The following is a 16151-nucleotide window of genomic DNA, read 5'->3' on the forward strand; positions in this document are numbered from 1 at the left end:
ATGAAATACTTAGGAACAAAATTAACTAAGGAGGTAAAAGATCTCTACTCTGAAAAGTACAAGACACTAATCAAAGAAATCAAAGAACAAATAAATGGAAAGGCGTTCATAGGTTGGAAAAATTAATACTGTCAAAATGTCAAAACTTACTTAAAGCCATCCATAGATCCAATGCAATCCCTATCAAGATTCCAATGGTATTTTTTTTTAATCAAAGTAGAAAAAACACTCCTACAACTAATATGGAACTACAAAAGACCCCAAATAGCCAAAGAATTCCTGAGAAAGAACCAAGCAAGAGGCATGACACTTCCTAATTTCAAGCTATACTATAAAGTTGTAGTCATCAAAACAGTATGGTACTGGCATAAAAACAGACAATTAGACCAATGGAACAGAATCAAGAGCCCAGAAATAAACCCTAGCATATACAGAAAATAACTGACAAGGGAGCAAAGAATACCAATAAGGGAGAGACAATCTCTTCAATAAATGGTGCTGGAATAACTGGATGTTCACATATAAAAGAAGAAAACTGGAAACATATCTTACATGACTTACAAAAATTAATTCAGAATGGATTCAGCCATAAAAAATGAGAAACCCTATCATTCATGACAACATGGATGGACCCTGAAGGCATAATGCTAAGTAAAATAAGTCAGAGAAAGACAAATACTTTATAAGCTCACTTAAATGTTGCACATTTTTTTAAAGTTGTTTTTTTTTTTTTTTTTTTTTTTAATCTGAGAGACAGAGTGAGGGCTTGGGCAGGGGGAGGGCCAGAGGGAGAGGGAGAAGCAGACTCCCTGCTGAGCAGGGAGCCCCTCATAAGGCTTGATTCCAGGACCCTGGGATCATGACCTGAGCTGAAGGCAGATCCTTAACCAGCTGAGCCACCCAGGCACTCCTATTCATGGCATATTAAATATCAAAAAACCAATCTCCTAGAAAAAGAGATTGGACTTGTGATTACTAGAAGTGGAGGGTAGAGGGAGGAGGAAGTGAAGGAAGGTGATTAAAAGGTACAGAGTTCCAGTGATATCATAAATAAGTATAATGTACAACATGATGACTTTAGCTAACACTGCTATAAGATATATAGGAAAGTTGCTAAGATAATAAATCTTAACAGTTCTCATCACAAGGAAAATGTTTTTCTTTTTTTCCTTTCTTTTTATTGTATCTATATGAGAACATGGACACTAATTGAACCTGTGGCAATTCATTTCACAATATATGTAAATCAAAGCAACAAGCTATGTCTTAAACTTACACAGTGATGTATGTCAATTATTTCTCAATAAAACTGGGCGGGGGGAGAGTAGTATAGATAAGTGCCCTTTAGGGCACCTGTGTGGCTCAGGCAGTTAAGCATCTGCCTTCAGCTCAAATCATAATTCAGGGGTCCTGGGATTAAGTCCTGCAGTTGGCTCCCTGCTCAGTGGGGAACCTGCTATTCCCTCTGCCACTTCCTTCTCTGGCTGATGAGCTCTCTCCCCCTTTCCTCTCTCTCTTTCTCTCATAAAAATAAAAAAAAATAACTTAAAAAAAAAGATAAGTGAACTGTAGAACTATAATTATTTTTAGAATGGAATATCAAAAGGAATGAGAATATTTAAAACTATCAATATTCAAACATGGGCAGGCATCTCATGAGAATATTTAATAAATCAGGTATAAAAGCATAATGTGATTCCATTTCTATAAAGTTGAAAAGTCTGCACATGATAACACACATTACAATTTTCTATGTTTTCATAAGTTCGGATATCCTGAGGATGACAGTGTAGTAGCAGTAAGGGTACACAAAGGGGCTTCCTTGATGTTGATTATGTTCTATGACCCAAATGCTGGTTACAAAGATGTATTCACTTTGTGAAAATTCAATTAACTGTATACTTGTAATTTATGCACTTTTCTATATATGTGTGTATTAAAAAAATACTTCAAATTTTTTAAAAATTAAAATCCATTATATAATCTATCCATTACAGTCTATATGCCAATAGCTACCATGTAAATAAATGCACAGGAAAGAGACTAGAAGGGCATGAGCCAAAAGTATTCTCTCTTTCATTTGTTCACTCATCCAACAGATACTTATTGAGTACCTGCTATACCAGGTACGGTGCTGGGTATTGGCCATGGCCTGGTACCGGGCACTGCTAACTTCAGGAGTGAATTTCTAGTGTTTGTCTTCTTCTTTTTGTACTTCTAAAAAGTTTTACTGTGAATATATATTTACTTACAAAATAACAGGGCATCATATATATTTATTTTTAAAAGATTCTGATAGAAGGACAAGAACCGCATGTTCCTCTCAATAGATACAGAAAAAGCATTTGACAAAATACAGCAGCCTTTCTTGATTAAAACTCTTCACAGTGCAGGGATAGAGGGTACATACCTTAATATCGTAAAAGCCATCTATGAAAAACCCACAGCAATTATCATTCTCTATGGGGAAAAACTGAGAGGTTTTCCCCTAACATCAGGAACATGACAGGGATGTCACCACTGCTATTCAACATAGTACTGGAAGTCCTAGCTTTAGCAATCAGACAACAAAAAGAAATAAAAGGCATCCAAATTAGCAAAAAAGTCACTCTCACGCTTTGCAGATGATATGATATTCCATGTGAAAAACTCAAAAGCCCCTGCCCCAAAACTGCTAGAACTCATACAGGAATTCAGTAAATGGCAGGATATAAAATCAATGCACAGAAATCATTGCATTTCTATACACCAACAAGACAGAAGAAAGAAATTAAGGAGTTAATCCCATTTACAATTGCACCAAAAATCATAAAATACCTAAAAATAAATCTAACCAAAGAGGTAAAGAATCTATACTCAGAAAACTATAGAGTACTCACGAAATAAACTGAGGAACACACAAAGAAATGGAAAAACATTCCATGCTCATGAATTGGAAGAACAAATAATGTGAAAATGTCTATGCAATCTAGAGCAATCTACACATCCAATGCAATTCCTATCAAAATATCATCAGCTTTTTTCCACAGAACTGGAACAAATAATCCTAAAATTTGTATGGAACCAGAAAAAGCCCTGAATAGCCAAAAGAATGTTCAAAAAGAAAACCAAAACTTGTGTCATCACAATTCTAGAGTTCAAGCTCCATCACAAAGCTTTAATCATCAAGACAGTATGATATGGCACAAAAACAGACACATAGATCAAAGGAACAGAATAGACAGCCCAGAAATAGACCCTCGCTCTATGGTCAATTAATCTTCAACAAAGCAGGAAAGAATATTCCATGGAAAAAAGACAGTCTCTTCAACAAATGGTATTGGGAAAATTGGACAGCCATATGCAGAAGAATGAAACTGGATCATTTTCTTATACCATACACGAAATATAGACTCAAAATGGATGAAAGACCTCAATGTGAGACAGGAATCCATCAAAATCCTAGAGGAGAACACAGGCAGCAGCTTTTGTACAGCAAAGGAAAGAGTCAACAAAACCAAAAGACAACCGACAGAATGAGAGAAGATATTTGCAAATATCATATTAGATAAAGGGCTAGTATCCAAAATCTATAAAGAACTTATCAAACTCAACACCCAAAGAACAAATAATCCAGTCAAGAAATGGGCAGAAAACATGAACAGACATTTCTCCAAAGAAGACATCCACATGGCTAACAGACACATGAAAAAGTGTTCAACATCACTAAGCATCAGAGAAATACAAACAAAACCACAGAGATACCACCTTATACCAGTCCAAGAATGGCTAAAATTAACAAGTCAGGAAACAACAGATGTTGGTGAGGTTGTGAAGAAAGAGGAACCCTCCTACACTTTGTGGGAATGCAAGCTGGTGCAGCCTCTCTGGAAAACAGAGGTTCCTTAAAAAGTTGAAAATATGACCCAGCAATTGCACTACTGGGTATTTATCCCAAAGATAGAAATGTAGTGACCAAAGGGGCACCTGTCTCCCAATGATTATAGCAGCAGTGTCTACAATAGCCAAACTATGGAAAGAGCCCAGATGTCCATCAACAGATAAATGGATAAAGAAGATGTGGTATATATACACAATGGAATATTATGTAGCCATCAAAAAATTTTAAAAAAATCTTGGGATGCCTGGGTGCCTCAGATGGTTAGGTATCTGCCTTGGGCTCAGGTTATAATTCCAGGGTCCCAGGATCAAGTTCTTCATTGGGCTCCCTACTCAGAGAGAGTCTGATTCTCCCTCTCCCTCTGCCTCTTACCCTGCTGTGCTCTCTCTCTCAAATGAATAAATAAAATCTTTAAAATAAAATAAAATAAAATCTTGCCATTTGCAATGATGTGGATGGAACTGGAGGGTATTATACTAAGCGAAATAAGTCAGTCAGAGAAAGACAATTATATGATCTCACTGACATGTAGAATTTAAGAAACAAGGCAAAGGATCATAGGGGAAGAGAGAAAAAAATGAAACAAGATGAAACCAGAGAAGGAGATAAAACATAAGAGACTCTTAATCATAGGAAACAAACAGGGTTGCTGGAGGGGAATGGGTATTATATAAGACTGATGAATCACAGACCTGTACACCTGAAAAAAACAATACATTGTATATTTTTAAAAACAGTAAAAAAATTAAGAAAAATAAATTTAAAAAAATATTCTGGGGGCGCCTGGATGGCTCAGTGGGTTAAGCCTCTGCCTTCGGCCCAGGTCATGATCCCAGGGTCCTAGAATTGAGCCCCATGTCGGGCTCTTTGCTCAGCGGGGAGCCTGCTTACCCCTTTCTGCCTGCTGCTCTGCCTACTTGTGATCTCTCTCCCTTTGTCAAATAAATAAATAAAATCTTAAAAAAAAAATTCTGATCTATGGTTCAGAAAGGAGTGTTTTGATATAAGTGTGTAGCCATGTTCTAATAGATGAGTTTTTGAGATATTTATTTTTTTAATCGCTTCTCGGCCTTTTGGCTAATATCAGGTGTTGAGATATTTACTTATTTTTGAAGTAATACTGGTATTCCCCAGGAAGCCTTTTCTATGTCCTCTATAAAATCTATTCCTTTAGCAGACAGAAGCCATAATTTTAGAAAGAAATGTCTTTTTATTAGTAAGATTTTATATTACCTTCAACATCTGCCTATCTAAATATATGTATTTTTTTACATGTGGTTATTTAATGTTATTTAAATACTTTAAATAGTTTTTGATAACAAGGTTTTAGGATAATTAAAAAATATAAAAACTATATAGTGTAAAATGAATTTGGAATTCATATAAATACAAATTATCTATACCATGTCTTTTTGTGAATGAGATTTATCTTTAGATTTATCTTTTTCATTCTTTTTCTTCTGTTTTTCTTCTGCTTGCTTTTCAAAATAATCTTTAAGAAGATGGTTCAGCTGTGATTCATACTGGCTTGCATGTTGTAATCCATCTTCCCTTCCTTAAAAAGATGATACAAAACATGAGACAACAGTATTTCATAGTGGTACCCTATTCCTTTATTTATCTCCTACAGTGGCAAATCCAGAGCTTTCCTATCTGAACCACTCTAAGCGCTAACTCAAAAGTCAATTTCAATTCAAAATGCTTGAATTAAACATATTTTTATTTTACCTTCACAGTGTTGGATAACACGTCCCCAGAGTCGATTTTTCCGTAAACAGGCTAAATTTCCCACGATCAATAAATGCCTCCTTCCTCTGGTCAATGCAACATTCATTCTTTTTTCTGAATCAATAAATCCTACTTGTCTTGTCCTTACACAGGACAGAATAATGATCTCCTTTTCAGCTCCCTGAAAAGCATCTACTGTGGATACCTGCACAGCTTTAATATCAGGATGGTCAAAGTCTGTAGCACTGAGTAAATGACAAAGCTATGGAGGAAAGAAGAAAGAGATCATTCAGGGCAGGGACTATGAAGAACTTAAGACCTGAACCTATTGACAGCAGCCCTTTTTATTTAACTGGTAGTGGATAATTTTCATTTTCTTTTTTATGACTCACAAAGATTTAGTAGTTTCTAAAATGATACATAAATAACGAGAGGACAATATAAGTTAGGCAACAAAATCAAAAGTGTTGATTTATCTGTTGCTGGGGAATTCATCTGGATATGCTAATTCAGAGTTGATAAATAATGAAACAGATGAAAAATATTTTTTTAAAAAAGCAAAAACTAGTTAGAAGTAATTAGCTTATGCGTACATTAATATCTGGTATCTATCTTTGATTAATAAAATGAAATGATAATGAAAGAACATTTTGGAAAACAAAGATTGAATCCCATCTGTCCCAAAACACAAAGCATACACTGTATTTTCTTCCCTCTAATTTGTTTATTTGCATTTTTGCCCCAACAGCTGTAAACTGAATTTAATTAAGCCTTGTTAGATTTACATTTAATTATACAGAAAAAAAGCCAGACCAGATAAAAATCAGAATTTTTTTAATATGTTAACTACAGTCCCAAAATTGTTTTTAACCAAAACAAACCACTACAAATGTAATACCAAATATTATAACATAAAATTATAATATTTAAGTATCATAATATGTAATACAAACCTTGTACATCTGGGATTTGTATAATGTTATCACCCCAATCATAGAGCCCACTATTCCACTTGCAATCAGTGATTGAATCAGTTTGAGTGTAAAAGCAGCTTCTGCCACATTATGAAAGCTGTTATCTCTTTCAATCTGGAATAAGAAACAGATCCTAAATTATATTTCCCAGAAAGCCTATGGAAAGACTAAGAAAACCATATAAACAACAACAATAAAATTAAAGCAGGAAACTAAACCATGTTGACTCTCATTAACATTAATGTCATTTACCTGTTCCAGTCCTTTAACGTTATAGAAACACAGGGTTGGAAGCCATTCCAATAAAGGGCTCCTCTCTGTTTCTGAAATGCCATTCATGAGGTTTCCTTCATAAAACAGATCATTAGAGATAGCACTGATCACAGGGTGACAACGGTATTGGGTTCTCAACAGAACTGGCTTATGCCCCTAAGAAATTTAAATGCAGAAAAATAGAAAATTGAAGCATTTTTTTTCCTTAAGGAAAAAAATAATATTTTAAAATTGAAAAGTATCACCATATTGTGCTCTTAGCAAGTGAATTACAACCATGATGAAACAGACTACAAATACAGTTTTCTTAATTACTAAAGATATTTTCACGGCAAACTATTATTATACCACAAAATTATAAAATATAAAACATGTCAAATCTTCAAATCATTACCTAATAGTATGGCACCTAACATTATGCTTTTATAATCTATGCAGAGTAGGGTGGACACTAAATTAAAAGAGAATCTTCAAAAAAAATTAGGAAGTGTTGTTGATAACTCATTTATGAATTTTCCTCCTTGGGTACAAGCCATCTTTCATTTTGAATCTTCAAATAAGTTTTCAATTTTGTTAATGTATCATAAAATACACATTTCATGTACTTTAGGGGTCTCTGGAGCAAAATGTTCTGTAATACTGTTTGAACATTTTAAATAATACAAGGTACTCCAGTAATAAAAACACATAGTAAAAGGTAGGATTAATGGTCACATAGACAAGTTTTTTTTTTTTTTTTAAGATTTTATTTATTCATGAGAGACAGAGAGAGAGGGAGGCAGAGGCAGAGGGAGAAGCAGAGTTGGGAACCTGATGTGGGGCTTGATCTCAGGACCCTGGGATCATGACCTGAATGGAAGGCAAATCCTTAACTGACTGAGCCATACAGGCACCCAAGAAGGTATGTTTTATGGGAGAAAAATAGTAAGTAAAAATCCAATCCTCAGTACTATTTAGGGCCTAAATTTGTGGATGAGTCCGAATCAGTGGGCACGTGGGTGTAGCATGCTACTCTTAATCTTGGGGTTGTGATTTCAAGCCTGAGGGTGGTCATGAAGCCCACTTTAAAAAAAAAATGCTCAAAGGACCATGCTTTAGAACTAGAAACAATGTTAGAGAAATGACTAAATTATGGTATATCCACATTACCTATTTGGTGATTAAACATATTTATGACAACAGTGATGATTACAAAGCTAGTTAGAAACACAGGGAAATGATTTATTATAATGCAAAGTTTAAAAAAGTTAGGATAGAAACTATATAGTATGGTCTCAACTATGTTAGAAAATATTTTTTTCCAGCTTTATTGTGATATAATTGACATATAACATTGGGTACGTTGAAGGTGTACCAGGAGCTGACTTGATACACATATATTACAAACTGATTACCACCACAGTGTTAGCTAACAGCTCCATCACAGCACATAGATACCATTTCTTTTTTTATGGTGAGAATATTTAACATATATTCTCTTGGCAACTTTCAAGTATGTAATATAGTATTATTAACTATAATCAACATGCTGTTAATTAGATCCCTGGAACTTATTCATACCCTATAACTAGAAATTTGTACCCTTTGACCAACATGACCTGTTTCCTACCTCTCTACCTTCCAGTTCCTGGTAACCATCATTCTACTCTGTACAAGGTCAGCTTTTTTATTTTTATGTTTTTTTAAAGATTTTTATTTATTTATCTGACAGAGATCACAAGTAGGCAGAGAGGCAGGCAGAGAGAGAGGAGGAAGCAGGCTCTCCGCAGAGCAGAGAGCCAGATGCGGGACTCGATCCCAGGACCCTGGGATCATGACCTGAGCTGAAGGCAGAGGCTTTAACCCACTGAGCCACCCAGGTGCCCCAGCTTTTTTAGATTCTACAAATAAATGATATATATTACTGGTCTCTCTCAGATTTATTTCACTTACCATAATGTTCTCAAGGTACATCCATGTTGTTATAAATGGCAGGATTTCCTTTTTTATGGCTGCATGATATTCCAATGTGTGTTTGCACATATCAAATATATGTATTTTTAGAGTTTATATATATACATTTATCTGATATAAGCATATACCCCGAAGATAAAGGCTGGAAGGAACACTACTAAAATATTACAAAGGATTTTCTCTTGGGGGCAGTAAGGTTATTACCGTTTTGTTGTTGTTGTTGTTTTTAACCCTTTAGTTTTCTGTAGTTTCTATACTTTTTATCATGATTAGTAGATATTATTTTTATTTCTTTTAATTAATTCTGAGGTAGTTCAAATACACAGAAAAGCAAAGCAATATAATACTCATGTATGTACTACACAGATGTGACATTAGTATTTAGTCCTTGTTGCCTCAGATCTCTCTTTTGTTAAGACATAAAATGTGACATATATAGCTAAAGCTCCCACCTCATTTCCTCTACCAGCTTCTCCAGAAATAGCTTCAAACTAACATTATGTATACATTAATATGTGGTATCTATCTTTTTTCTGAATCAATATCTTATGGCATTCCCATGGAAGTTCTATATGTTTACTACATAGGCATATACCTATGATTAATACATATTATTTGTTATGCTTTTGAAATTCACATAAATTGTGTTCTACACTATGTACACTTTGCACCTTGTTTCTCTCAATATCCACTACGTTTATGAGCACTATCTATATGGATCAAGTTAATTCACCTTAACTGTTTTATATGTTCCATTTTGTAAATTCTATTCCATTTTATTCTGTAAATAAATCACTTTTAAGTCCTTTATTTACCCTTTTAAAATCCCCTCTAAAAATCTACTTCATATTTTAAAAGTCATCGACAACAAATAAGCGAAAGAGCAAAGAGCATAACAGCATGCATACTATGCTAGCATTTGTTAAAACAGAGGGAAAATACTTTATGTATTTGCTTATACTGACATAAATTATGACTAGAAGGGTACAAGCAAAGGTGACAGTTGCTTTGTGGGAGAGAAACTGAGTGGCTGGGGGACAGGAGTAGAAGTCTTCACTGTACTTTCTGGTTCCTCTTAAATTCAAATCCCAAATCATGTGATAATGTTACCTATTCAAAAATGGTTTAAGAATCTAAATAATTTCTGGAGGTGCCTGGGTGGCTCAGTGGGTTAAAGCCTTTGCCTTCAGCTCAGGTCATGATCCCAGGGTCCTGGGATTGAGCCCCGCATCAGGCTTTCTGCTCAGCAGGGAGCCTGCTTCCTCCTCTCTCTCTCTCTCTGCCCGCTTCTCAGCCTACTTGTGATCTCTGTCAAATAAATAAATAAAATCTTAAAAAAAAAAAAGAATCTAAATAATTTTTAATTAAGATTATTAAGAAGCCACTGGAAAGGTCTGATTCAAAAGAATCTGGACACTGACATTATGGAAGCGGTAGAAAGTTATGCAATTCAATTCAGTTACAATTAAAAGCTCAAGACCATTGAAAGCTTGAGTATTCACAAATTAAGTACAACTCAACTCAAAACTTAAATCAACTTGAAACTCAGTGTATGGGGAAACTTCTGAAGAAAGTAGAATAAAACTGCCTTGCAGAATCCATTCTCTGATATATAAAGGGACAACAAAAACACTAAAATAACAAAATAACTAAAAACAACAGCAAAGAAAAAATACAGTAGCCAGGCAACAAACGTTTATAGCCATCCCAATGTCATAAACGTTAAAAGGTTCCTGTCACCAAGAAAGAAACAAAATTTCAGTGGAAGGGAGAAATGCAATACAGATCTTCCTTGACTTATGATGCAGTAACATCCTGATAAACCCATCATAAGTTGAAAATATCATAAGTCAAGATGCGTTTAATACATCTACCCTGTGGAACATCATAGCTTAGCCTAGCCTACCTTAAACATGCTTAGAATACTTACATTAGCATACAGTTGGGCTAAATCACCTATCTCAAAGTCTGATTTATAAAGAAGTGTCGGATATTTCTTGTAATTTAATACTGTACTGAAAGTGAAAACAGAATGGTTGTATGGGTGCAGAATGGTTCTTACATGTATCAGTTGTTTATTTTTATGATCCTGATTGGGAGCTGAGGCCCAGCAACATGAGAAAGGATCTTGACACATATGCTAGCCTGGGTAAAGATCAAAATTCAAGATTCAAAGTATAGTCTCTACTAAATTTATCACTTTCACACCATCATAAAGTTGAAATTGGTAGGTCAAAACATTGTAAGTCAGGAACCATCTGTGTAGTGAGATTCCTAACTCCTCTAGAAGCTATAAAATAGAAATGGCTTCTAAGAATAATAATGAAACAGAGAAAGTGAAATGGGCAGTTTTTAGCGGAAGTGAAGGCTCTGAGGACTAAACATCAAACTGAGAGGACACGTGAAATCCAAGAATAGTCCTCCTCTGGGAAAGGACAATACCTCCAACCATGTGGAGCGAATACTGGGACAGGATATTTAACAAAACCTTAGAATTGAGAGAGCACATGTAAGCTAAAAAAGACATTACACATTCTTATTTATTTCTATTCCAGTCTCACTCCTATTCCACTTCCCTACCACCATATTTTCAGGATACTACAAAAGTAGAGAATACAAATCTGAGAGAGCTACTTAAAGATGAACATCAAGAAATCAAGTAGGAATGGCAACTATGCAAACATATGATGGCTTCTCCCCGAAAATTAACAAAATAAAGGAAGACAATGCAAACAATATGCATAGAGCCCAGCCTAGACAAAATACAACCAACAGAAGAAAATTTTCCTCAAGTATAAAAGCTTTAGAATATAATCAGAATATAATTGAGTGAAACAAAATCTCAAAGGTGAGATGATGAAAAGATAAGATTAAAAGGGAAATTTCAATCATAAAGAAAAAAACTAATTTCTAAATGGTAACATTAAAGAACGGGTTCCCTCTCTTGCTGGGTCTCTCTCTGTCAAATAAATAAATAAAATCTGAAGGAAAAAAAAAAGAAATTAAGGTAACATAAATGGAAGACAGATAAAGATACCCAATATCAGAATAACTGGGGAACCTCTGTTTTAGACTGAATGTGTTCCCCACCCCAATTCCTATGTTGCAGCGTTGAACCCCAAAGTTATGGAATTTGGAGGTGGGGCCTTTGGAAGGTAATTAGGTTTAGATAAGCATAAGGATGAGGTCCTCATGATAAGATTAGTCTCCTTATAAGAGGAAGAGGCCAGAGTTTTCTTTCTTTCCACCATGTGAGGATACAGCCAAGAACAGAGCTCTTATCAGGAACCAAATGAAGGTACCTTGACCTTGGCCTTCCCAAACTCCAGAATTGTGAGAAATAAATCTGTTGGTTAAGACCCAGTATATGGTATTTTGTTATAGCAGGCTGCACAGACAAGCTACTGACAGAGAATTCAACAGGTGGAACAAAAACCTTTCCTGAAACAAAGAACGAAAAGAATTTCCACTTTGAGATACCTTATATTACAGAGTGATTAGTTACAGAAAGCTCCACACTAAGATATACTGTAGTAAGTTTATCAACTTTAAGGTTATAAAAATAGTTCTTGCATCCAAGTAGAAAATATAAATCATTACAAGGGGAAAATAATCAGTTTGGCCCCAAAATTCACAGTAATAGCAACAATTCAATAAGCCAAGGTGCCATTTACATTTAAAGGAAATAGACATTTGAAACAAAAAGAACTCAGGAAAGTAGGCATCTATGAGCCATTATGGAAAAAAAAATGATGATGCAGTCCAAGGCACCCAGATGAATGAAAAGGTACTGAATTTTTTAAATATAAAACTGATTCTAAATAACTGTACAAATTATGATTGTAAAACAAAAAGAATAATGATGTAATAACTAACAAAGATAGGAACATGGGAAGGGATAAAAAAAGGGGGGTAAAGCATGAGAGCACTAGTATCTCTATTGTCTAGAGCAAAGAAATTAATCCATCCGTATAAAATCTGTTAGAGGATCTTTTAGAAAAACTCTCTCTTATGGGTAAAGAAATATTTATTTGAGATTTAATTATTTCTAGTTTCATTTCAGTTTTTCTCCTCTGCTAAGAAAGTACAGATTATTGGAAGTTCAAACAGCAAAATAACCCCCTAAATGCAATTTAAACTAGCAAGAATAGGAGTGCCTGGGAGGCTCAGTTGTTGAAGTGTCTGCCTCCAGCTCAGGTCATAATCCTGGGGTTCTGGGATAGTGTCCCACATCAGGGGGTCTGCTTCTCCCTCTTCCCCTGACCCTCCCCCAGCTTGTGCACACACTCTCTCTCTCACTCTCTCAAATAAATAAATAAAATCTTTGAAAAAGAATAAGCTAGCAACAATGAAAATTAATTAACAATAAACTAGCAACAATGATAACATTTTTCTTTTGACAACAGATTTTCTATAACTCTTTTGGGTAATATTTTAATCTTCTGCTTTTAAAATAGCTCGATTTAGATTATTGCATCAAAACAATAGTAATAATGAGTAGGTACAAAAATTATGGTATATACATACAATGAAACATTATTCAGCCATAAAAAGTAATTAAATCATATGCACCAATCAAATAGAATGGAGGATTTAGAAATAAACCCACACAAAGTCAACTGATTTTTAACAAGGGTGCCAAAACCATTCAATGGGGAAAGGACTGTTTTTTCAACAAATGGTGCTGGGAAAACAGGATATCTGCAAGGAAAAGAAAAAAGCTGATCTGTACCTTATATACCATCTACAAAAATTAACTCAAAAGGGATCAAAGAATTACATGTAAGAGCCAAAACTGTAACATTCTTAGAAGAAAACACTGGGGGAAGTCAGTATGACACTGGACTGGACAACAATTTCATGGCTATGACACCAAAATCATAAGTGACATAAGGAAAAAATAGACAAATTGGACTTCATCAAAATTACAAACTTTTGTGCATCTAAGGATACTGTCAAGGGGCACTTGGATGGCTCAGTTGGTTAAGCACCCACCTCTTGATTTTGGGTCAGGATATGATCTCAGGGTCATGAGATTGCACCCCATGTCAAACTCCACAGTGGCCTGGAGCCTACTTAAGATTCTCTGTCCCTCTGCCTACCCCTCAACTGACTTGCTCATACAGGTTCTCTCTCTCCAAAAAAAAAATAAAAAATAAAAAATAAAAAATATTGTCAAGAAAACAAAGACTACCTAAGAATGGAAGAAAGCATTTGCAAATAAGGGTTTAATATCCAGAAAATACAAAGAACATACACAACTCAACATCAAAAAAAACCAAACATCCCAATTAAAAATTGGGCAAAATATTTCAATAAACATTTTTCCAAAGATAAGCACATGCAAAAATGCTTAATGTCCTTATTCATTAGGGAAACCACAATGAGAGAGCTTCTTCACATCTATTAGGAGAGCTATTATTTAAAAAGCCCCAAAAATATAAAACAAAAAAAAAACAAATATTGGTGAAGATGTGGAGAAACTGGAACATTTGTTGAGAAATTCCTGTAGGGAATGTAAATGGTATAGCTGATATGGAAAACAGTCTGGCAGTTCCTCAAAAAGTTAAACACAAAATTATCGAGGATGTGAAGAATGGAGAAACTTCTTACACTGGGAATGCAAACCAATGCAGCCACCCTGAAAAACTGTATGGACATTCCTCAAAAAGTTAAAAATAGAACTACTATGTAATCCAGGGTATTTGCACTTCAATACAATACAAAATACAAATGTAATACAATAAAATACAAATACAAAATACAAATATAATACAAATAAAATACAAATGCAAAATATAAAAATATAAAAACACGAATTCAAAGGCATACATGCACCCTGATGTTTACAGCAGCATTATCTACAATAACCAAACTATGGAAATAGCACAAGTGTCGACTGACTGATGAATGGAAAAAGAAAATGTGATATAGATATATATAGATATATATAGGTATATAGATACACACACACACACACAATGGAATATTATTACTCAGTCACACACACACAAAAAAGAATGGAATCTTCCCATTTACAATGACAGGGATGGAGCTAGAGAGTATAATGCTAAGCAAAATAAGTCAGAGAAAGACAAATACCATTTGATTTCACTCATCTCTGGAATTTAAGTAACAAAACAAGCAAAGGGGAAAGAAAGAGAGGCAAACCAAGAAATAGACTTAACTACAGAGAACAAACTGATGGCTATTAGAGGGGAGGTGGATAGTGGGATGTGCTAAATAGGTGGTGGGGAGTAAGGAGGGCACTTGTGAGAAGTACTTGGTGTTGTATGGAAGTGGGGAATTACTATACAGTACATGTGCATTTTAACTAACTGGATTTGAATATAAACTTAAAAATAAAAAAGAAAATGGATTTTAAAAAACCATAAAATTATTGTATGGCCCAGTAGTAACACTTCTGGGTACATAATCAAAAGAACTGAAAGCAAAGACTTGAATAGGTATTTATATACCAATGTTTATAACACCATTATTCACAGTAGCTGAAAGATAGAAACAACCCACATATCCATCCATAGATGAGTGAATAAATAAGATATGGTATTACACACAATGGAATGTTATTTGGCCTTTACAAAGAATGAAATTCTGACACATACCACTACATGGATGAACCTTGAAAGTATTATGCTAAGTACATAAGCCAAACACAAATGGATAAATATTGTATGATTCTACTTATATAAAACACCCAGAGTAGGCAAATTCATAGAGAAAGAAAGTAGAATAGAGGTTATCAGCTCAGGAAAGAAGCATATTAAATAATGGGTACAAAGTTTCTGTTGGGATAATGAAAAAGTTCTAGAAATGAGCAGGGCAATGGCTGTACTACGTTATGAATATACTTTTAAAAAATGTAATATAGTACGGACATATGCTACAGTGTGGATGAACCTCAACAACACTGCTAAGTGACAGAAGCCAGGCACAAAAGGTCACATATTGTATAAATTCCAAATTGTATGATACGAAAGTTGTAAGACTGTATGATATAAAATCCCCTGAAGAGATAAATCTATGTAGACTAAAAATGGACTGGTGGTTGCCAGGGCTGGAAGAAGGAGGAAATGGACAGTAACTGTTCAAGGAGTATGGGATTTTATCTTGGGGTGATAAAAATATGTTGAAACTAGAGAGAGGTCATTACACAGTATTGTGAATGTACTAAATATCACTGACTCATTTAGTTTAAAATGGTTAATTTTATGTTATGTGAATGTTACCTCAATTTAAAAATATATTAATAATTAATTTTTAAAATTCTTCTAAATGTGAAGCAGCACTCTGCAACAGCTCTACAATAGGGGACAGGGACA

General features: G+C 34.6%; 1 protein-coding gene across 1 annotated transcript in view; it reads right to left on the bottom strand.

Moving 5' to 3' along the window:
- Positions 1-5119: 5119 nt before the first annotated feature.
- ZGRF1 (zinc finger GRF-type containing 1) overlaps positions 5120-16151 on the bottom strand; it is an 80780-nt gene continuing 69748 nt past the window's right edge. Inside the window, 4 exon segments of the mRNA XM_059377410.1 lie at positions 5120-5435; positions 5609-5870; positions 6562-6696; positions 6835-7011. Of these exon segments, the coding sequence (XP_059233393.1) occupies positions 5278-5435; positions 5609-5870; positions 6562-6696; positions 6835-7011 (732 nt within the window). The 3' untranslated portion in view covers positions 5120-5277.

This window comes from Mustela nigripes, chromosome 1 (genome assembly GCF_022355385.1).
Source record: "Mustela nigripes isolate SB6536 chromosome 1, MUSNIG.SB6536, whole genome shotgun sequence".
Taxonomy (NCBI): Eukaryota; Metazoa; Chordata; class Mammalia; order Carnivora; family Mustelidae; genus Mustela; species Mustela nigripes.